The sequence below is a fragment of the Chiroxiphia lanceolata genome, chromosome 3 (genome assembly GCF_009829145.1).
Source record: "Chiroxiphia lanceolata isolate bChiLan1 chromosome 3, bChiLan1.pri, whole genome shotgun sequence".
In the NCBI taxonomy this organism is placed as follows: Eukaryota; Metazoa; Chordata; class Aves; order Passeriformes; family Pipridae; genus Chiroxiphia; species Chiroxiphia lanceolata.
The window spans coordinates 33,649,067-33,673,575 of record NC_045639.1 but is presented as its reverse complement, the minus strand read 5'-3'; the positions used below and the strand labels follow the sequence as shown (position 1 = coordinate 33,673,575).

Sequence of the window (24,509 nt, the reverse complement as noted above, 5' to 3'; positions counted from 1 at the left end):
GATCAGGCAATTCTGATTTGACAAACCTTCTCACCTGAAGTTCTGAAATATTGAAATGTTTCAAAAACCAAGGAAAAGCTTGGCAGGAGCTGAATGAACTTCGTCACGCACAATAACTTTTCTTTCAATAAAATCTAATAAAATCACATTTCATTACCAGATTTGTTCTTTCGCATTCAATATCTGAGTCCTTTTTTCAAAACTTACTGTCTTAGCAGCTGTCGTCCTTGTTTCCATATTAGCTGACTATTCTGTTGTGGTTGAATCTCTGCCTCATTCCCTTCATCTGAAAAAGATTATTTTATTAATTTTTTTTCCTTTTCCTATTTTCATAAAAGATGCCCATCCACTTGTAAAGACAAATGTGATCTGTCTTAAAACGATTAGGAATGGTTTAATTAAAAAAAATAAAAAAATTCAAAGTACCAATAATCAAGAGAGAAAAAAAATGCACATAGCACATAATTGTAGTACTACATACACATAACATTTGCCAGGAACATCCTACTCTATGAGAGCATGTTCCACTAGTCATTCATGCCTTCCCTTTGGTCTCACATCCCCAAGTCCCATCTAATACTTTTCTTTCAGGGTACATAATGACATAGACAATCTCAAGTTCCATTTTTGCATTAGCCTTCAAAAATAACTGCTGCTCATATTAAGTCTGAATACAAATATTTTAACTGCTAACGATATCAAATGCAACGGCAGCATGACATCAATTTTCAACTCACCTTGACAGTTCGACATAAACAAAGAGACCTGCTCAATTTAAATTCATCCTTATTTGTATTAGTTTTGTAGAAGAAAAAAAACCAAGCAAACAGTAGGGATTGTTTGCTTATTTTTTAACTGAAAAGCTATTGAAAAATTTTCACCATATTTTCCCCAACCATAAATTTGTATTCAAATGTTACTACCCTAGAAAAATCTACAAAAAAAAATAATTTTGCTGCTCTGGTAAGAAAACTATCTGAATGTTGGCAACAAACAGCTATGTGTAGACTGCATGTATAGCTTCAAACTACACAACGGTGCAGTTCTTTGATTGTCCTCCAGGAGATGCATACTCTTCCCAAGATAAGAGATCTTGATTTATTGCCTATGAAAACCACTACAAAACTTGAAAACCTTGTGGTCCAAACACTGAAGGATGAACAATCTTCCTGTGTAAACAAAAATTAAGAACAAGAAAAACCTCTAGTATAATCCTACGAGTAACTTGATATGGGATGTGGGAAAGCTATTATTTTCATCAGGAAGCCATTTACCTTTAAACTGAATTAATGCCACACACAAAAAACCCCAACACCTACCCAAAGAAACTATCAAAGATTGATCAGAATTCACATGCAAGGAGAGCCATATGAGTTTTAGCCATCTCAAATTCACAAATTCATTTAATGGCAACCACAGGAAATAATCAACTGCACAATAATTTTCCAATGACAACTGAACACAGCTGGATCCGAAGCACAGCTACCAAAGCTCAGTCTATAATTATTAAAAAATGACTGAGGTAAATCTGCCTGAAAATTCCTTTGGAAAGCAAAAACCCTTCTTCTGAAGGCACTATTAACTACATCCACAGGTAAGAATGCTCTTGTGCTTAGTCTCCTCAAATCTGATGACCACTAGCAGTGACAATGGTTCATAGATAGGAACAGAGGGACTTGCATCATGAGCAAATAATAGCAGAAGGTATCACAAATAGTATAATTTTTTTTTTTAAAAAAGGCATCCCTTTTTTTAAAAAGGCATCCCTTTACCAGGAGATGGAACTCTTTTCTTCTAAATTGTGTTACTGATTCCCAAGTGATTATAAACAAAACAATCAAAAAGGACCCATTTGGAAGAACTACTACGAACACTTTCACATTTTTTCATGACTGGGCAGGAAAAACAGGGACAGAGCAGTGAAAATATATGGACATTCAACTATCTATTAAAGACAACTTCAAAGGAGCATTATAACAAAATTTCTATAACAAAGTTTCTACTTTAAGTGTATCACTAATCAGTCCATATTTAATATAGAACAAAAGTATACATTTCTGATAGCTACATATATAGAATACAATGGGATAAATGAGGATAATGGAATTTTAACAAAAGTAATTGCACTAAAGTTCATTTTGCAGAAGTAATGCACAGGCTATGGCTCTGCTCGCAAGACAGGCCTTGCATGACATTCCTCCCCTGGAAACTGGAGCAACATGCTGTAGCTGCATTCTGAGAAATTACAAAAAAAAAAAAGAAGCTGTCTAGGATTTTAGTATGGTCAGAACAAGGTTTTCTAATGGTCCAAATAAAGATTGGAGTCTTCCACTTAGTTAAGGAAACAACCTTGATAATAACATGAAGTAAAATATCTCAAAAATTCATTATAACTTGAACAAGAAAAGTCTTTAGCAGTTGGTGTGGAGTTGGATTTATTGTTTGTTTAGGGTTTTATTACTGACCTTCTGAAACTAATGAGGTAAGAATTAACCATGACAGTAAACCAGAACGTCCCCTCCATAAACCAAGTAACAAAGCTGAGGTCTGCAGACTTTCTATGATCTACCTTTATGTACAGGAGCTCCAATTTCGTTTTAGTAAGAGTATCAGGGGACTAAGATACAAAAACCATCACCTATTACTTCTTTCAGTGGCTTGACCTGTAACCAAATCTCTGTACCTCTTCTTTTTTTTCTGAGGAAAGGATAGGGAGATAGAGGAATAAAAGGAAATAATTTAAATTCTTAATTCCTCAAGTTCAGTGCTTATATCTATTTGTCTGAAGTAGGAGATGAAAACTCTATGAAAGTAAATCAGCTTTCCAGAGACCAAGGCGAAAAACTGTCCTCTTACAGCATTACACTGAAGTTAGTTGAATGCATCTCCAATGATGATTTGAATTCTCTAAATAAATCCCCCACTCACAAACTCTCACTTATGTCTAATATGTACTTTCATTATTTTTCTCTCGAAATATCACTGAGGTAATTGAACAAAACATTATGTACTATATATTTCATTCAGATAAATTATCCAAAGATAAAAGGACTCTACAGCTATGAATCTAGTATCATCCTGTTCTAAAATATCCATACACATCACTAAGGGAGAGAAAAAACTATTCTCCAAGAGTAGATTTTTCTTTTGGGTTTGGATTTTTTTAAATCTAAACTAATTTGATTTATTAATAGACTCTTTTAGAGCATTAGCATTGTTTTTAATTGTACAAGAGTAAAATACAGTCTTTATTAATTACCTCTATTCTCACTGCTTCCATTTAGCAACTTATTTTATCAACACTATCAATTCAGCATTTGCACAAACTGCAGTTATGTTTTTATGCCAGTAATGACCTAATGTTTAATAAATTCTTACCAGAATCATAGTTTGGTGGCTTCATATCTCCCTGATTCAATTCTGTGCCATATTTTAATTTGTGATATTTAGCCCTGAAAGAAAAAAAAGGAAAAAAATGGAAAAAAAAATATTAGCACATATAAAGGGTATCTCTAAACACACAAATGTCACCAATTTTCACTTGAAAAGCCATTCCTTTCTTCTAGGCTAGGAACAACACAAAACAAATCATTTGACCACAACTTCCAATAAGTGATTTTGTTTAATTATTTTTTCCAAAGTTTACATGCAAAGTGAATAGTGATGAAACACAGGGATCAGTAGACTGCAGATTTTACAAAATGTTCTTGCTACAGAAAAGGTTCCCTCCCTGTGGACACAAGCTGCTCCTCTGCTTCCCTCCCCCAGTGTTTCACTGTGAAACATTTTTTACTATCCATGTCAGTTCAGCACCATCTACTTCATATCTCATATTGTCACCTCCATTAAGCAAACTTTAGTTTTATTCTTCAAAATGCTGTGCTTTCCAACAGCAGCAAGTTCTCATTTAGAACTATTATAAGTGAGATTTAGCAGTGACAGCTCACCTACCCCAGTTTCTCTCAAAGCTGCTACATCTGTCACTTGACCAAGTGCAAAAATATTTAGCCTTCAGAAGGTCTAATGTAATAAACCCCACAAAGTATGCCATACAATAACAAGAGTAGCTATTTAAAAAAAAAGGAAACGTTTTTTAATTTGAAAAGCTTCATCCTACTACAGAGTCAGTAAAGACTTTTAAACACACGAAATAACACCACAGTGGTACAGGATTGCAAATGCACACATAAATTCTTCAAGATTCATTAGAGTAGTCCTACAACACCATAACAGAGAAACTGAGGCAAAGAAAGCCTTAGCTAGTTTTACAATCTGTTCCCTCCTTCTCTCACACTCACTATAACTTTATAAGATTGTTTTCTGCCAAACATGAAAATTTAGACAACTCAAAACAAAATCCTGATGCCCTATAAAGTTTTGTAGACATTTACAACTGGGTAGAAGAGTGGCACTTATACTAGTTCCTACCTAGAACAAAAGGCAGAGAACTCAGAAAATGCTGAGTGTGCAGCCTGGCAGTAGTGGGACAGCCATCAAATACACACATACACACAGTTCCTATGCAAATGTACAGAGCTAGGTGTAGGGCAGCAAGACACAGGCTACAAAAGAGAAAAAAACCTCTCAAATACACCAACATGAAAATGAGTCCATTAATTCTACTGGTCACAAGGGAATTCTTCCACTCAAAATGTGTTTTTTAAAAAATTAACAGATGTGACACTTTGTAATTGTATGAAGCAAGTCTCGCTAAGCTCAAATGACTGTATAAAGAACGACTGTAGAAAATGTTTTCAAGTTACCTACACCTCTTGATTGTTACATACACCTGGTTGTTTCTCAAACATCTTCACTGCATCACTGTTTTCTTTTGCCTTTTCTTATTTCACCAAGAAAACTCATTATTTCTAACAAAATGGTGCTGAGGGAACTGATGCTTGGTAGTTCTTATGCTTCAGTATTGACAGTACTAGCTTCCTACTAATCCAACTGCATTTTAATGATAATAAACATTTAACTCTGAATGAGAAGGGTAAGTGAAGAGTGAAGAAGTGCCTCTTAGGTGTAGCAACATAGACAAACGAAGGAACCAAATTCCCAAGAGCCAGAGCACTAAGTTCTAACTCAGCTGAGCAGCAACCATCAAGGAAAGGAGAAAGGATGCACTTGGAATGTATTAACAGTAATGAGTGAAGGTTAAACATTCTGGTCAGTACAGAAAAGAATAACGAAGAACAGAATAAAATCAAAGCTGGATGCTCAATCAAAATATTTGTCTTTCCTTTTCCAATTATCTGTTTCTTACACCTCACCAGCAGAGAGATGTTACCCTGGTAAAATATTATTGTTTAATACTGAGGCTATGTTTACTTTTTCCCCCACCATCACTATTAAAAAGTAATGATTAATCAAGAATTAGGAAATCCTCTATCATGAACCCACCTCACCAACTTTAAACATTACAATTTTTTTATACAGTCATGAATTCAAGTGACCTTACTGTTTAATCCGTTTTGATTTGACTTAACATAGCAAATATTAATACTCTACTTTAATCTGGATTACTGACATATGCTGTGTTCTACTCAATTCCTTCAAATAATTTCAGAAAGCAGTTAGTTTTTGTAGCATTTGCTTTTAGTTCATTGGTCTTACGCAGAGTTCCCCTATGCTCTAAGCATTCACTAATTTTCTTATCAGGTTTTTGTTAATAATTTCCTACCTAAGTAAAATATTTGCTAGGTTCACTGAAAGGATCATTCCTTGTACATTTCCTTTTCCTCATATCTCTCCCATGTTCTCCAAAATCCATCTTTTAAAGATTCAGTCTGCAGATTTTGAAACTTCTCAGTATATTTATTTCCATCTCCTAAATCCATGTATGCTCATTTTTTAAATTTCTTTCCCTCTTAAATCACCAGTAATAGTCTTCTTTCCTCTTAGTAAAAGCATTATAAAGTCAGTTCAACAAAATGAGACTTTTTCATTCTATTCACATTTTAAACTGTTAATAGCAGGTTTTTGTAACTGGTTGCACCTCATAATGCAACAGCTTTTAAAGCTTTTGTTGTTATTCTTTACTTCAAGAGGATAATGCAGATTACATGGTCTTGTACACCACTGGTCCTTAAATCTATTTTAAGGCCAAGCTGGACTAAGATTTCATCTTTTAGAAGATCTAACTCTGTATATCACAGGCAGAGAGACCAGTAGCACTACAGATAAGGCAGAAGAACCGGAGAGGTTGTTCTTCTAACAGAGACGTAACTGAAGAGCTGAAAATCCAATAAACCAATATTTATTTTCAATATTGTTGGGAAAGTTAAAAACAAAAAGCACAGAATGACAAAAAAACCCCAAGGCTACATAAATTAAAATAAGGCTAAATTAAAATAATTTAGTACAAATTCCTGTGTCTGAGCAAGTCACAGACTTGAAACAGAAGCATGAGTATCATGTCATAGTACTTGACTCAGTGAACTCATCTTCAGCTACAGTATGCTTCTAAAGTTCAGAGGAATATTAAAAAAAAAATCCCATAAAATCAATATAGACCACTAACAGTCCATCAAGGAAGTATTTTCTACACTTCTTCAAGCAGCAAGTATGAGATTTATTTTCAGAAACTTTTTTATGGCACAGTTGAAAATATCACAGGTATGCAAGAGAAACAATCTTCTTTCTAAAGTACACTAAGAAAAGGGCTGAAAACTGTGATTCAGACACCAAGACTGGAAGGTAGAGTCTTGACCATTCAGTTATACATATTGTAATCAAAGGTTATCAAACTTCTCACAAAATAACCTTGAATTCTTTTCTATACAAATTCTGATTAGAGCTTATTCAATTAGCACATTTTAATTTAATCTATTTCTATAACAACATCATCTGCTCACCTGTCACATCTAATTTCACTTTTTCAGAAATCACACGGGCCACTTATTAACAGCTTTAAAATGGCCTTCTGCAGTTCACAGCAGTGTGATACTATCATCACAAAAAAAAGGTCTTTTTTTGTGTAAATAAGTATGAAGTAAAATCAATGTTTCACCAACCTTTGCATCATCTGGTCAAAAACAAGTGGTTTGTGGGAAAGAAAAAGGGAAACAAGTCACAAAGATTTATTATCTGAACTTGTTCAACTTGAATGATTTACCTTTCATTACATATGGATCATTAACAGTATGCAGAGACAGAGAAATTACTTGAAAATAACTACCTGAAGGATACAACTTCATAGAAGGTATTTTCCATCTGAAAACTAGCCTTCAAGTTGTTTGGAAGAAAGCTATTTCGGTAGTATGAAAATACGTTGCTGGGTAGATGCCCTCACTAAGATAAGAATGAATATTAGCACTTCTTTGGCTTTTGCCCTTCATTACACAATTGTCCTTTCTTGATTAGCAGTATTTTCTTTGAACTATGTGTCTTCTATGCAACCAGGGCTTGGAGACATTCAACATGGCTGCCACAACATTTTAAGAGCTGCTTAGGAAAAAGCTAAAAGCTGTCATCCTTCTAAATTTCCTAAGACTAAGAGCAGTGAAACTTTTCTGAATACTTCACACAGAAAAAAGTCTGACCCCAATCAAAACAGGCCACTATTTCTTGGAAATATCTGTCGCCAGACCTGAAGCATCTAATCCAGCTGTGCTGAGGGAGCCTGCCAAAACATCCGCAGAAGATCTGGGAGCCGACGCCAAATCAAGAGACATAAACAAGAATGACTGCCAGGAACAGCACGGTAAGATATTCTACACAGGGTAGAAGGCGCCAGCCTTACACTGATCAGACACACCAGCGCAGAAAACAACACAAAATTAAATCAAGTGTTTCTAGAGACATGGCTCAAGAGTCCAGTTCTTTGGTTGAAATATGTTAAGACAGGAAGCGAGCTAGACTAAGTGAAATAGGACATGTACTTGAGAGAAACAGTACTACATTTCAGCTAGCTCCTGAAAATTCAGAGGCAACAATGCAATTTACTGGTGGGGGAGTAATTATTGATAAAGTCATAAAAAGTAACCCTCAACTGTGAGTAGCCTCACACTGCAATCTACTGGGAGTTGGCAAAACTACATCAAAACTGCTGTTGAAAAAATGCTAGTCTCAATTACACACTAGCTCCTTCTAAGCTCTTTGCTATTTAGTCTATTAAGACTCCAGCAGAAATAATCGGCCTTCCTATGCACACGACAAAAAGGTAATCTCACAATCACTGAAATAAAGACCAAACACTAAATTACATTTGTCAGAAAACCATGACAATCAGTAAGTAATTTTCTACCTCACCCACCACAAAATGACATGACATCAAACAGAGAATAACAACAATGCTCATGAAGCTGTTTATTTATATTAAAATTTGAAACCATTTGGTTGATAAAAGAAATGCTGAACACCCACTATAAAGAACAGGAGCTCATAAAAGCATGTATTTGAGAAAACCAATGGCACCTTCTCCTAAGGGCATTGCAAACATGGGAGTCCTCTGGGCCACAATTACATATTCTGTCCCATTACTCATAACTTAGTTCATCTAGCTGAGAAACATTTGGTATACTGCAAGGCCAGGACAGAAATGAAGGAATACAAGAATGATTCCCTTCCCCCTCACACCGCATCAACCTTCCCCTAACTTGACAGAAATGTCTTCTTCCTACCTTGTAGGATCTCATTTACCAGCTCTGAGATCCCAGCAGAAAAAGCCAGCATTGCAGCTGACTACGGCCTGACCTGGCTGACAGCTGATTCAGGAAAATGCTGGGAAAGAGAGTAGTGCTTCCAAGCTCAGCATGTTCCCATTCTTTGAAGTATCAAGCAAGAACACTTGCTGGGAGACATTTCCAGCAGAAATACAAGACTGTTTCTTCAGAAACTGGCAAATAAAACTGCTGTTTAAAACCACAAACTCATAAATAGCTGTCTCTAGGACACACCAGTCACAAGCATCACATTTACTTACAGAACCATTGCACACTGGTACTGAAACTGTCACACTGGATCAGACCAGCTGACTGTAGCCTACTGACCTGAGTAATGAAGGTTAGTGCCATACACTGCAGAAAAGCATACAACAAAAGACAGAAGATACCAATATACAACCTGCTAATAAGAAGGCACCAGGTGTTTTTTCCTAATCCTGGCAGGGACTACTGCTCTAGACTTTAAATGTCATAATTTAGGTGGATTTTACAGATTAAAACTGAGGAACATTTTCACTATCCATATGGGAGTTTAATTTTTGATTTTTTTTTTTAAATGTTACAAAGTTTCTCTGATAGCACACAGAAATGTATTAACATAGTTTGATAATTTTTGATTGCCAATTTGTCTTGGTTATGAACATGAAGCACTAGAGATGCCTTTAACTAACCAGGAATAGCTCCCTCAATTTTGAAATACAAGAAATCTTCACAGAATATATATAACTTAGAGTATATATTTAACTGAACAAGAACATACTCTATTGTCTCTTATTGTGACTCTAAGCCTTGCAATCATGCCTCAAATGTGAGCCTTTCCACAGCTACAATCTGCAATCTCCATTATGCATACATTTGATATTTTTCTTGCTATGTGATATAAGATCAGTACCCAATGCCTGGGCAAAAAGAGTATCTACCTTAAGCATTCCTTCAAGAACTCCCCAAAGGGGAAGCAAGTACACTGGAGCCCTGAGGCAAACGCTGGCCAGAAAACTGGTTGCAGCTCCATGTTAGCAGATGAATTGGTTCCTACCAGAAAGAGAGGAACTGGATGATAGAAGGCATGTCTTCTGCTAAAGATGAGTAAATCTAAATGCTATACAGTGTTGCACAACCAATAGCACCCATTTTAAATTATCTAGCAGCAATATCCTATTCCCCATTTGCAAATGTGTATATTTTAAATATTATTTCTACTAACATAAACTATTTGAGAGTTTTATTTTATTAATATTTTATTAAAGAGAAGCAGGAATTATCTGATAGGAAAATGGTATGTAAGCAATTATTGTTTTGCAACAGTAACATAAACATACTCTTTATTCAAGAATTTTAAATTACATTTTGCTACTAAAAAAGATATAACTAAATTTGGCCTAAAATAAATCAGTTGAACAGAGAGATTTCTGAAAACATGATTAAAAAACCCAACTTGTTTGCCTCAAAGATTAGAATAACAGGAAAGTGTAGGTAGGAATAAAGGAAACTGGGGACTTCTACTGAAAATCCCCATGAACAAAAAAATAGAAATTGATCAACTGGCAAACACGAACATAGAATAGAATCATAGAATCAGCCGGGTTGGAAAGGACCTCTGAGATCATCAAGTCCAATCCTTGATCCAACATCACCGTGGTTACTAGACCATGGCATTAAGTGCCACATCCACTCTCATCTTAAAAAACCTCCAGGGATGGAGAATCCATCACTTCCCTGGGCAGCCCACTCCTATGCCTGATTATCCTCTCTGTAAAGAATTTCTTCCTAATATCCAACCTAAACCTCCCCAGGCACAGCTTAAGACCATGCCCTCTTGTCTTACTGACAGTTGCCTGGGAGAAGAGACCAACCCCCACCTGGCTACAACCTCCTTTCAGGGAGTTGTAGAGAGTGATGAGGTCTCCCCTGAGCCTCCTCTTCTCCAGGCTGAACAACCCCAGCTCCCTCAGCCTCTCCTCATAGGACTTGTGCTTGAGTCCCTTCACCAGCCTTGTTGCTCTTTTCTGGACCTGCTCCAGCACCTCAATATCCTTCCTGAACTGAGGGGCCCAGAACTGAACACAGGTGTGGCCTCACCAGTGCTGAGTATATTACAGTGTAGAACAGTTCCTACTCATTTTATTTAATTACATAAAATAAACTAGATATACAACTTATCCACTTCCCTGCTCCTGCTGGCCACACTGTTCCTGATCCAGGCCAGGATGCCACTGGTCTTCTTGGCCACCTGGGCACACTGCTGGCTCATGTTCAGCTTCCTGTCAATCCAAACTCCCAGGTCCCTTTCTGCCTGGCTGCTCTCCAGCCACTCTGTCCCCAGCCTGTAGCTCTGCATGGGGTTGTTGTGGCCAAAGTGCAGGATCCGGCACTTGGGCCTTGTTGAACCTCATCCTGGTGGAATCAGACCATCTCTCTAGCTTATCTCTCACACAATTAGTTTCCAGAAGATATTTCTGTAGAGTCTTTCATATTGAAAAGACAAAAAACTTAGCAAGATTAAAGGCTAGTAGTTACTAGACTGAAAACCGTTATTTAAGATTTCAGTTGTCACATATTATTAAACAAAGCTAGTACTTTGAACAAAAAGGGAATACACAGTAATTCTGAGGTATAATCTATTCAGTTAGGTGGAATTTTACCAAGGAAAAAGCATTCTTTATTGATCAACCATGGGTTTTATTAGCATGTTTTTGTAGCAGTATAATGTTATCTATTGTTCTTACTATAATGCAGACATTTAGACTACTGGTTTTATTTAGTATAATATTATTTGTCAATTTGAGAACTGAGCATATACAGAAAAAATATTTCTTGTTTTTTTAAAATAAAGAAGAGAAATAAAGTATCTGTCTTCAGAATTTCTTCGTTATGTGTTCATCACTAAAGCAGCATACCTTTCCTGTTTAAGTGCATATTCCAGCATTTTGATTCTTCTCACTAGATCCTTCTTCAGATTTTCCTGTCCTTTCCTTTCACCTTGAAGAAAGGCAATCTGGGCCTGCAAAAGAAAGGGTTCAGTTTAGAATCTGCTTCCTCAAAATCATTCAGCATAGCTCCTAGGTTTGTGTGTCTTCCCAAGTTATTTTAAAATTTATTTGTAGAGTTCAAAAGAAATCAGCTCACTGTGTTTCATAAACATTAAGTGCTTACACAAAACACTGCAAAGATAAGGCTTCTAAACTGCATGCTCATTACAGATCAAAAACAACAAGGAAGAAAAAGATAAGAAATAAAACAATTTTGGTTCGTCTGACAGAGTTTATTTCCTCTCTTGGCTAAACATTCAATAAAGGATAAGGAATAGATAAAATAAGCAAACAAAAAGCCTTCAGCAGATAAAAGTATTTACCAACAATAAGCAGAAGATGATGACAAAGTATTTCTGCTCACTAACTGATGTATGGTATAATTAGTGTACTGTTCTATAGATACATGTTAGCTACATGATACTAGTAAAAAAATGTAAACCATGTTCAACTGAAAGAAAAATAAAACCCCATTTGTAATACAGTGTTAATTATGATACTTACTAAAATAGGTTAAAGAAAGTTCTCCAGAAATACTGTAATTAAGACAGGGAAAAAAAAGGAAAACAGGGAAAGGTATTTTGGTGAGGGAGACAGAGAGAAATGGTACAGAAGTAAATAAAGTCAAGTAGAAAATACACAGTTAACCTTTATCAACTTCCAGTACAGAGTAAGTATTTAGTTGCCTGTGAAAAATCTCCTTCAAATAAAAAGCTATGATAAATACAAGATCCTAATTCCTAATCCTAAAGGAAGAACTACCTGCTTTTGTACCTAATGCTCAAATCATGTCCATTATAAGATGCAAGTTCTTGTGCTTGCTCAATTCATGAATACACTTTTAGACAAATACCTACAGGCAGTCACCACTTCATGCCTCAGCCTCACCTGGCATTGCAAGCCACCTGCCATTTTCAGGATCAGAAGCTTTCTGTCACCTCTGAAGCAAAGTCTCCAAGCATCTCATTTGTCTCTTGAGAAGCACAAACAGGATAAAAGGCAACTGGTCTAGACCATCAGTTGTTGAACATGAAGACCAATAAGCCTTTCATTTATACAAATGCCCACTGCAGGCCTGTAAGTGTTTTCTGTAGGCACTGCACTCTGTACCAATCTCTAGGGAAAGTCAGGGAGAAATGAGCAGGAATATGTTATCCTCACAACCTTGCAAGCAGTCCCCAGACAGTTTAGTTAATGGAGACAGTCGTTTCTGAAGAATAATTTATCTGACTGCAGATTTTTACTCCAAGGTGAGAAAAAACAGAGCCTGTAAATGTCATTTTCTCTCCATCAACTATAAAGTGAATGCATACAACTAACTCGGTTGAATTTTGGAAACCAGACAAGATGAATCTTACTCTAAAAGGCCACTTGTTGGTGGCCATCTATAGCAGCTGCTCTAAAATATGACACCAGCTGACATAATTTTATTGCTCAAGTACAGCCAGTAAACAGCTTGACAAACACCTGAAGGGTCTTTAACTGCCAGTCACCAACTAGAGCAGCCAGTTTATGTCAAGTGAAAAACACTGGCTGTTCTCCAACAAAGTCAGTCTTCAACTTCAATAGGGGAAACACATCTGAATTTAAAAAAAAAAAAAGTCAACTGAATCAAAAGAAAGGTCTCTTGCTCTGGCATCAAGCTTTCTTTCCACTTAACACTTGAATTGGGATGAACAAGAAACTACAATTGAATTCTAATGTTCATTTTACACTCAGGTTTAAAGAAAGGCACAGAAGAAAGAAATGGTGGTGCTAGAGTCAGCATTTCCTCCCCTGAGGAATGTAACTGTGCAAGAAGCATGTCAACTCAACAAGGTCACCATCTGAGTAACAAGAGGAACGCCTCAAACACGTATAACTCAGTGTGCAGTAACTGTGCAGACACCCAGATTCTCTCTCCCTATCTCCAAATATGCCCAGCAGAACTAAACATTCCCTTCTAGTCAAAAAGTGAGAGAACATCAAAACACACTTTCCAAAACAGTAGAAGGTGATGTAAATATGTATTTGGCTGGAATGAGAAAGATCATTCGATGCCATCAGGACACAAGCTGATATGATCTATGATGTGACCTGCTGTCTTCAAGCAATTCTAACCAAGAATGAACTGAATGAACACACTGGAATAAAGCATTTTTTATCTGGCAGGTTGGCAAAGGACAGCCAGTAATGACCCTGCTCACGTACTGCTATACTACAAAGGTCAAACCAGCATTACCATGCTAACAACTGAGGCTAAAGTCATCTTCCACTGGTAGCAGGCTAAACAAAATAAAAAATGCAACTTCTCAGTAGTTTTGACAGCTTACTTTTGTAAGAGGGAAAGACATTAATGGATATGATTAAGAAAGGACATACAACACCACCTTCACGCGGACATCTTTTACTGTCAGTAGTACGTCAATGCTCTTACTGATGTCTTATAGCTTTTCTTTTTCTTGGACTTCCATGAAATCCTCGTGTTTCTTACTCAAAAAGCATGCAACAACAACGGAGTCAAATCCACAAGCCAAGTATTCAGCCCCACACAAGCTTATTGCTAGGATGCTTCAGCGTTACTATATATTTTACAGATAGGTAGTTTTACTGGTAAATCAAGAAACAGAGAATAATTTTGCTCTCTCCTTGGAGGCTGCACAGTTTCTAGCATAGTTTGTTTATGCTTTTCTTCAGAGTAGCAGCCTTATGTCCAATACTCACTATTTTTGAGAAATTCTGGCTCTGAAAATGAGAATAGTTACAGTTCGTATGTCTTAAGCAGACTTAATTCTTTAGAATGTTTTGCAATTAACTGAAAATGTGCAAAGGAATCTAAACGTTCAGACCATAAAAGAAACATTTTGCAGTATAAATGAAAACTGAACGAGTACACTGAGTTTAAACAGCTAAAATAACAAATTATGACATCTAGCAGTGTTTTCTCAGTCTCTAGAACAAAACAGCGATAACTCCAGAATCACTATTTCCAATCAAAATACATAGACAACACCTGTCTAAATGTCTGTGCAAACATTTAACGTGTAAGAGGTTTGCGTTTAAATAGGATGAAAAGTATAACTGAACTGAGCAACTACACTTTTCTTATAATTCACACATAAATGACGGAATTTTATCAATAGTTTGAGACTCTGTAGGCCACTTCCCAGAGCTGCAGCTTTAGCACAAGTCAAACCTGAAGCCTGTGTTATACCTGAGTGAGCAGGAGAGAAAGGAGATGCACTTCTGCTTTGAGTGATCTGCAACACTGTTCTACACTTGCGCTTTGGCCACTCCTGGGAAGGTTTGCCAAAAATTTCAAGAATTCGCAAATATTCCCAACAAACAGGTTCCGTGACAACTGACCTTCTAACTAACGAGGTTAAAATGCATCAGGTTGTAAGCTAGTCATCACAAACCTCAAAATCGCCTACGGAGATCACGCACAACCTCATATTGTTCCTTGCCTTATGGGTGGGGCGCATCTTCTCCATGAAGCACCCAGCCCCGCTGGCTCCGCAGCAAGGAATCAAGGCAGCATCCGCCTCTCATTTATTCCAGGCTAAGTGCTACAAGTTACTGTATTCCAGCTCAACTGTGAAATTAAAATCAAGAGAGTAGGAGAAAGTAAATTAAAAAAAAAACCACACAAAACCAGAGAACACTGGGAAGAGAGATACCTGGCACAGCTTATTTCTGTTGCAATTGTAGAGTTCAGTATTCTTTTTCCCCTTTTTATCTCACTGAAGTGTTTCACATTATCAACTGCAACAAAACTTAGAAGCGTCATACACATCCGGTCTAAATTAACAGCACTGTAGCTACCTTAACTATTCCACTTCTTTATTGAGAGATTTTAAAAATAACATTCATTCTTACATTAAAAAAATTTCTCACAGGCAACAACACTGTTGTTTTAAGAAATTCCCCAAAAGACTCTAAAGTCACATTACTGTGAAGTAGACAAAAAGGTTTTAAGTAGCACTGGGTTAGAAACAACTTTTTATAAAATGCTGCTGACTTCTTAATACAGGCTTAGGAGGCATAACAATATAATCAGATAATGAAATTGCATCTTAATAAGTGTGGATTTTATCAATTGAAATTGAAATCTACACTTCCTAGAATCAGCAACCACAACTACAAGGATGTTAAAAAGTATCTTACATCTGGACACCTTTTTAGGCTGACACCTTGACACTATAAAACAGCACGAGATAAAGAATATTTATCTTTAACAGAAACTGTTTAAAAATAAACATACTACAACTGCTAAACAACTGATGCATGTTTAATATCAACTTCTATCAGTTCTTGAATTTTACAGCTATTTCAAGTTCAAAAGCAATTTAACTTTTTTCATTCTTAACACTTAAGAGCTATAAAAAGCCTATTCTTTTCTTTAAAATATTTATCTTAATATTTTAAAGTAAACCTCACTTCAAATTTATGGGCACTTGAAGGTCAATGGGCATCATTTGACAAAGAGCTACAATTCTCTATATAATGCTTCCATAATTCAACAAGGTTTTCACTGGTCAAGAGAAAGAGAACAAAGGAGGAAAAAAACTGCAAGAAAAGTATTTAAAAAAATATGCAGATGGCTAAAATAACAAAATACATTAAAGAGATTAATCAATCTGAAACAGTTGTGCTAACCGGTCTACCAAGATCTGCCAGAAGGATTCTGTAGGCTGCCAGGGTACTCAGTATTCTAGACTGTAGCTGGCTCACTGAAGCACTGCATATTTAAGTATATTTGTAAATAAGTGTAGCATGCCCAGGGGGTGAGAAGAAAAGAGATAAAAAACAGGTACAGGGGAGGGGGGAAGGAAAACATCAGTGGTCTAATGCAACTAGCAAACAATTTTTCAGGCACCATACTTAACATCACAAGGCACACCTACTAGCACTCTGTCAAGAGAGGCTAGGAAGCTTTCGTAAGGGCATGTAGCCATTTAAGATAACACAAAAGTGAAGTGGGGTCACAGGCTGAAACAACTGACAGCATCAAGGCATATTTCACTTCACCCCACACATAAGTACTTCATCCCATTTATTCCAAACACACTCATGCTGGACGATAACACCTCATGGAACTAATACACAGTACAATCTGCTACTGGCATATTATTTTTGTTGGACTTCTCAGAGATGTCCTAAAACTGGCATCAGAGCTAAACCCTGAAAAACCACCAAAAAGAGTTCAAAGATTTAGCTCACAGTAATAAAAGATGGTTGAAAATGCCATTTACTTACATTCTTCATCTCTTTGAAAACATTGTTTGAAAAGAAAATTCAGTAAGACTGAAAAACTCCTAATAAATGATCCAGAATAAAAAATTATTTCACAATTAATTTCTGGCAATATCTTGACTACTAACATAAACATCTCAAAAACAGGAAGACTTGTCTTTCCATGGTTTGAAGTGTTTTACTAGGCAGATCTCAGAGAGTTAGTCTTTCTTCCATCCACTCTTCAGTGCTGCCTTTCACTGTTCTGGTAATTGCAAACATCAAAATAGTGTCTGAGTTAGCCAAGCAATGTATATTCGGCTTATTTAATCATTCTTCACAAGCGAAAATTCTCTCTAAACCTCCAATAATTTTCGTGGTACACCTACTTAAGCAGTGAGCATTAACTTTTTTTTGACCCGAGAGCACACTGCACGTAGACTGATATAAGCACAAAAAGAGTCCAACTTTTAAACGTGATGTTGTAATTCTATAGGCAACACTGAAATGACATGTCACAAAATAATCACATATTATGAGCTGGAGTCTAAATTGCAAATGCTCAAATTCCTTTCCACTTGCTGTACAAGAACGGCAGAAATGCAGCGACAGCAATCAGCACCAGAGCTGATAAACAGACTCATGGCCCACATTTAAACTGAGACAATGGAAGTTCACAGGCTGAATGAATCACTTGGGGTATGGCAAGACAAGGGAGAACAAATCTGGAGGAGATTTTTAGATTTGGCTTCAGTAACAAAAAGAGTTGTGAACCAGACTTGACCACACAAGCATTTGCAGAGGCAATTGGCACACTCCTATTCCTCACACCTACATCCAGGATCAGCTACTCCTTGTATTCAAGCATGAATTGCTTGAACCACCCTGAACTGACTAGGACAACAAGTGAAACAGATACAAAAACAAATGAGTTTGTTCTCACCTCCTGTTTACAAGCTTGGATATGAATATCATGCATGCCATTTTTGCTCTGATGCTTTTGCAATCCTGCCCTATGTGACTGCCCTAAAGGGAAACATATTCCTGGCTAAGAGCAGAAAAAATGCAGTCTTTCCACACTGCAATTTTTAATTTAACTTCTTTGTCACTGGGCTATTTTCAATATATTCAATACTAGTGAGCATACAGCAAACTCTTTTCAAATAGGAAAAGAACATCTTCTAAATGAATTCATCTACAGGCCCATGTACAGGTCACTCAGATAAACTGAACCTTTGTTTTCACATTTCAGAGTATTTTTATTTCTAGTGTATTGCCTGCAAAGCTTGGATTCTGAGCATTCTGAAATGATTCAGAAGAGTTGTTTCAGGTATCTAAGCATTTCTCAGCATTTAAAAGACAAAACAATCCTTAATCTACTTTAAAATCAGTTCTTGCCACTTTTTGGCTAAAAAACTTAGAAAGGAGGACTTGACAAGGCTTGGCAGCCTTGTGAAGCCAAATATGTGAGTAGGTTGCTGACCAACAGCTATTTTCTCAGAAAACTGTGTGCTGATAACAGTTTTAGTTAAGGCTTGGTATTTGTACAGTCTTAGTTCACTCAGTAATAAATTAAGATGAACCAAAAGTCTCTGGAGATACATGTGACCTTCCTTGGGGAATTTTACACAGCCTGTTCTAAAATTAAACAAAGTTTCCCTGTCTACTGAAATGTCAATAAAGGCTAAGCTACATTTGCAACTTGTTGTTCAAACACTCTTGATGCAATAAAACTGACATGAGTCAAGACTTTCAACAGAAAAAGAAGGGCTAAAATTTGAGTAGGCCACGGAAATACCAACTGAAATTATAAATGTACACTAGTAAAGACACACAGGATATTTCACCATATGACAACCTGACACTGAAAACCAAAGCTCTCCATTTATTCCATTTTTGTTTAATTCAACAATTCTATAGCAAATCATGAAAAATATAAAATGTTCTGCTTTTTTTTAAATGCAACTTTCTGTCAATATTTACAGCACTTTCCTAACTGACTTAGACCCATTTAAGAAACATGTTTTCACTACACTTTAAATTATAGGTTTAATAGATTTGAGAAGAATGGGAATATCTGATGCTAGGAAATAGTCAGATCATTTATGCAATTGAAAAAAAATAATCAAACAACTATAAAAACCAGGTACAAATGTGCAAAGAACCAGTCTCATCAGTTTGTATTTACATTCTGCTTCTACAAATTTCTATAGTGCTCTTTCATCACTGAACATTTACTCCCACTAGTATCCCAGCTTAAATAAAACAAGCCCTGAGAGCTTATCAATAAGTATACTGGAATTAGCCGGCAAACATCAATATAAGCAAAGAGAAGAGCACAGAGGTTTCTCTCCTTTGCTTTACATGAATTTGGCAAATAGAAAGTTTGCTTTAAAAGTTTGTAAAAGAAAGGATATATGATAGTCACCAAGACCCATTTAGCACCATCATTCCCAACTAAACACAGCTCAGTATTCTGACCATGGTTTATTTTCTTCTGCCTTTCTTTTGATTTATCTGACATAAATAAAACAATTAAGTTGAAATTATTGCTTCTCTGGGGTGGAGAGGTATTTAACCAGAGTTTTTTGTAGTATCTGCCTTAAGAGAAAAAATTTTACAGAAGACTTCTACAGCACTTCTGCCAATTTATCTTTCATAGCGAATCTCAGAAATTTGACCCACATCATCATATTTGAAAATATTATACAGAACTTCTTCAAATTGTATTTTATCTTCTATTTTATTGGTTAAACCAAATCTTCAGGAGTTTTTAATTAACTTAATAACTGATTTCACCAACTCACTGCTCATTACTTTTTCTGTGAAGAAAAATTACAGATTACCCAGCTATCAGAATGATTTTTAACTAGAAACTTAATCCAACAAGAGGACTGTTATCTAAAAGCCAACAAACTGTAAATATCAACAATTTCTGAATCAAGTAACGAATGTCCTAAACCACACTATAAATAGCCACAGTCATCTGTCTGATTTGCCCCTTCTCCTCATTACTTTAACTTGTCTGTCTCCAAGGACACAATCTCACCATGTAACGTGCCTGGTTTCACTGTCTGCCTCTTGCAGGAGGAAAGCAGCAGCAACGGGAAAGATCACCATCCGTGACCCCCACCCAGAGAGCTAACATTACCAAATCTGACTTCCACATCCGATCTCAAGTGCTTATCTGTTATTTCCACCACATTCCTTCTGTTACAGCTGTTTGCTATCATTTAACCACATTTTATCTCATTTCATTATCTCTTTCCCTATCGTTTGGGTAGTGTTTTCTTTTTCTTTTGGCACTGTCCTCCAAGGAATATTTTTAACAAAGTTGTGGAAACACAAGCACATTGTATCCACCCATTCTCTCTAGTTTCCTTGCAAACCTTTTCAAAGGAAAGCTTACCCAGGAAAAACAATTTTCATGGAATGCTATCAGGTCCCACCACTCCTATGCAGTCTACTACTCTAAAGAAACAGTTACTAGTTAGAAGTTGTTAAAACGCTGTAGTGAAGAGGACAAAAGCTGGAAAATTCCTTAGCAGGATGGGGGCTATACAAGCAGTTACATACAGCATAGCAGTTTGTTGCAATTTAGACCACTTGTGAAATGCAGAGAAACGCCAAAATCTGTGAAACTGCATTTTTTGCCAGAAAAATGTTTGTCAGAAGGAAAACTTTCCACAGTAACATATGCATTGCTTGCAAAGACAAAATTTCTAGCCAAAACAAAAGCCAAACACACACACACACCCACAAACACACACAGAGGCCTTCCAAGCTCATCCAGCCCTGAAGCAGCAGAGCTTGACAGTATTGTCACTTGCTGGGACAAGGACAGGCATTGGCAGTGCTTGGCTCTGTGGGGTCCCAGCCACAGGGACAGAGCCCTCATCGCTCTCCCCTGGGGGCAGTAGATGGCTAATTAAAAGGGAAATAACATCCACAACCATCACTCACAACCAGTCAGAAGACGTATGGCTCAGGCAAGACACCAACATGGAAGGCAGCTCAACCGCTGCTTGCCTCAAGCAAAGATATGGATTTCAGCGCCCTGCATATGCATTTGATCAAACCCTTGGCTATTTTGGGATGGGCTTGTCCAACACATAATGACAACTCTGAAATGTCTCGGAAACACAGTCCAAAAAAATGCAGAATGAAAAAAATCTAGAGTTTAAAACTCTTGCAGAACAGGAAACCCTTTCCTGTCAACTCTCCCAAGCAGCTGCTAGAAGAACCTAAGAAAAGGAAAATTAATGATTTCTGAAAGATATGAAAATAAATTATAATGCCATAAAGCACTGTTTGTGAACATTTAAATGAGGATTAATAACGTTAGTCTTTATCCTAGTTAATTACTTCACAGGGCATCATGAAAATCTATTCTTAGGATAATTTTTCAATCTGCAGATGTCAAAGTACTGTAAACAGAAAGCAAGCATTAAAAGTGAAATATGTAATCAGCAGATAAGCATCTAGGGGAACCCCATATGAATCAATTTTCCTTCTTACTTGACATACACAGCTTACTAATGATGCTTGCATAGATATAAATATTGAAGTCCTCTTTCACTCTGAATGAGGAAGATTATACAATAGAGGCAACAATAATTTCAAAAGGTTCAAGAAAAATAATTAGAAAATCAGAGTAAACATGAATACTTGCCAGGGAAAACAAAACATAGGCACTGATGGGAAGAAAAACCTTGGAAAGGCAATACTAGACCAGTAACTAAGAACAGAGATTAAGCTGTCCAGCCTGCCAACTCACAAATGTTATTACCTTGGGTGTGGGTCACCTGAACAAGCACCACTTAACACAACAGAAAGGTACTCTATCTGAATACACATTTAGTTCCACACAATTAATTACAAGGATAAGAAAAGGAGAAAATAAAAAGAAGCCCAGAGAGGAAAAGGAAGACAGGAAATCACAGTGGGACTGACTTAAAAGGTGTTTTATGGAGAGAGGGTACAACAACTACAGAGCAGAAGGCAAGCGCAGTAATACTGTGGCATAGTGTCTCAAGTAGTTCAGTATTATAGCAGGTAAGGAACTGGAGATGAAAGAAAGCTACTTCTAAGAAACAAGATGAATTGCTGGAAAAAATTATGGGATACTAAAGCCACCATACAAAATAGGTCCTTTGTCACACAGCCTCCCAAGAGAGTGGATAATCTAGCACTGGAACTTGCATTGGATAGAAGACTAGTTAAGTACAATGAGGAGCACTGCATCTTTATCTCAACAGAGAGAAACTGCCCAACCTCAAATTTCCATTATTCTGTTAAACATTTCCTAATATATAGACCGACAAAAGGCTTCAGAAGGAGCACAGGACATTTAATTAATGCTGCTCATCCTTCCTGTGTACACGTACAATTTCTAAAAGCCATCCTGTAGTTGCTGAACCCCTAACACAAACCTCTCACATGGATCCAAGAACATTCATCTGCAAATGGTCACAGCAGACGTTCAATGCCTGATGCCTATAGACAGAGCCAAGAATTTTGCACCTTCCTGAACATGACTCTGCAGTAGATAAATGCTGTTACAGCTCATGGCACTGCCAGCCACAGCTAATTATAACTTTATTGAGATGTTTTGGCAAGAGTCAAAGGCATTCAAGCAAACAACTTGTGATGGGGTTATCTGTCACTGATAATGCAGGACTTTGACAAATAGTTTAAATACTCCACTTCTTTCCTCTATCTTATCCATAACATCAAGCTTTTGAGGGATACCTGGGGAAGAAGGAGGAATGGCATGCTAGCCTCTCTTGAAGGGAACTACAAATATGCAAAGTGTTATTACTTTTAACACACTGGCAGAATTTCTTAGGTCCTGTAAAATAGATTTTTTTTTCTCCAAAGCAATATTTGATGTCTGTATCAGCTATGAAAAAATGTCAAGATATTTATGGGCCTCCAGTGGATGTTATTCTTATACATAGCTAAGCTAGTTACTTTCTACATAGTACTTAGTGGATGTAGTGAATAGAAACGTGATTCAATTACTAACAAATTTCTCATTTAATCATTGCAGTTAAAACAAAAATTACTCTCTTGTCCTCATGACCACTTTCTTTAAATTCCTACAAGAAAAACCCTCAGGAAAGAAGGTCACATCTTCCACTCTTCTCAGAGCACTTGTTTGATGTTACCATACAAAGTACAATTAAAAAGATTAAAAAAAAAAAACAGTCCAAAAAAACCAACAAAAACCAGAAGCGGTTTGCATTGCTAAACAGACTCGAGACTCTCTTGACAAAGACAGTACTTTCAAGGAAAGACGTAGAAAGAAAAGAGATGGACAGGAAGCAAGAGACAAAGAAAGGAGACCTCAAAAGGAAAACGAGTAGACACTTTTCAGTCTCAAACACGGCCAAATGAGAATCAAACAGTGGGCTGCTGGTAACATGGGCAGCGTTAAGGTTTACAACAGAGATTTTCCAGTAAACAACGCCAAAGAGGAACGAAGGTTGCACTATCGACTGTTATTGGAGTTCATGCAACATGCCCATCACTGAAGTATCTGACAGCAGTGGCTCTAGGCCAGCAGTTCAGAAGTTCTTTAACCACAAGATCCCTATCAGTCCTTTCACGCACTAATGAGCGTATCAAGCCCATCGCTTTTCAACCGAAAACACCACATAACGTGTCCCACAGCACCGAAGGGGCTCCAGCGGGTCTCACGGGCCAGGCCCGGGGGCCGAGGGGCTGCGAACCGGGGGCAGCTGCGGCACAAGCGGCGGGGCAGCGGCACGACGGGGGCAGGTTTTAACAGGGCGTTACGAGTGACAAGTTTGGGCGGCCGGCCCCGAGGGGCACTCGGAGAACTGCGGAGAGGCGGCGGGAGCGGCCGCTTTGGGCCGGGGCCGCCACGTCCCGCCCCTCGCCCGGCGGCGGCCGCCCCCGGGGACAGGGAAACAGCCCCGGCGACCGCTCCCTCCCGGGGAAAGGAACGAGCCATGGCAGCGCCCAGGGCGGCCGCGCTCCTCCGGCTGCCCAGGGACGCGGGATACCGAGGGGGAGCGGCCGGCGGAGCCGGGGGCGCGGGGGGGTGGAAGGTCGCGGGTGTTACCTGCAGCTCCGCCCGCTCCGCCTCCCACTCGGCGCGCTCCGCCTCGAAGCGGCCCCACTCGTGCTGCAGGAAATGCAGGATGCCCGGCACGCTGTACTGAGCCCGGGACGCCGACAGCGGCGCGGCGGCTCCGGAGGCTGCGACCCCCCCGCCGCCGCCGCCTCCTCCCGCTACCGCCGCGGCGGCCGCCGCTGCCGCCGCCTCGCCCGGCTCGAGCCCCGGCCCGCCCGCCGGCGGCGGCAGCAGCAGCGCGTTGTTGTTGTTGTTGTTGCTGAAGAAGACGCCGGGCCCTGCTTGCTCGTCCATGGCCGGGCCGGGTCCGCCTGGCTCCCGCCGCCGCTCCCGCCGCGGAGGTCCCGGCAGCACCAGCACCAGCAGCAGCAACAACCTGGGCGCGTCCCGCCCGCCGTCACCGCCTGACAGCCACCCCCACCCGCCGCTACGGCGGCCCGCAGGGGACAGCGCCGAGAGCGACCCGCCCGCACCTCTCGCGGCATCCTGGGAAATGTA

General features: G+C 38.3%; 1 protein-coding gene across 6 annotated transcripts in view; it reads right to left on the bottom strand.

The window, feature by feature from the left end:
* The window catches only part of STRN (striatin), a 67,768-nt gene extending 43,383 nt beyond the window's left edge, over positions 1-24,385 (bottom strand). For 3 of the 6 annotated variants that reach the window (XM_032683107.1, XM_032683110.1, XM_032683111.1), the window contains exons 1-4: positions 24,000-24,384; positions 11,564-11,667; positions 3,379-3,452; positions 208-286 (exon numbers count right to left, since the gene is read on the bottom strand). In XM_032683107.1, coding sequence (XP_032538998.1) covers positions 208-286; positions 3,379-3,452; positions 11,564-11,667; positions 24,000-24,305 — 563 coding nt within the window. In that variant the 5' untranslated portion in view covers positions 24,306-24,384. Of the gene's footprint in view, positions 1-207; positions 287-3,378; positions 3,453-11,563; positions 11,668-23,435; positions 23,602-23,999 lie in introns of those variants that run through there. The other 3 variants (XM_032683109.1, XM_032683108.1, XM_032683112.1) reach the window with 3 other exon arrangements.
* Between the last annotated feature and the right edge of the window lie 124 nt (positions 24,386-24,509).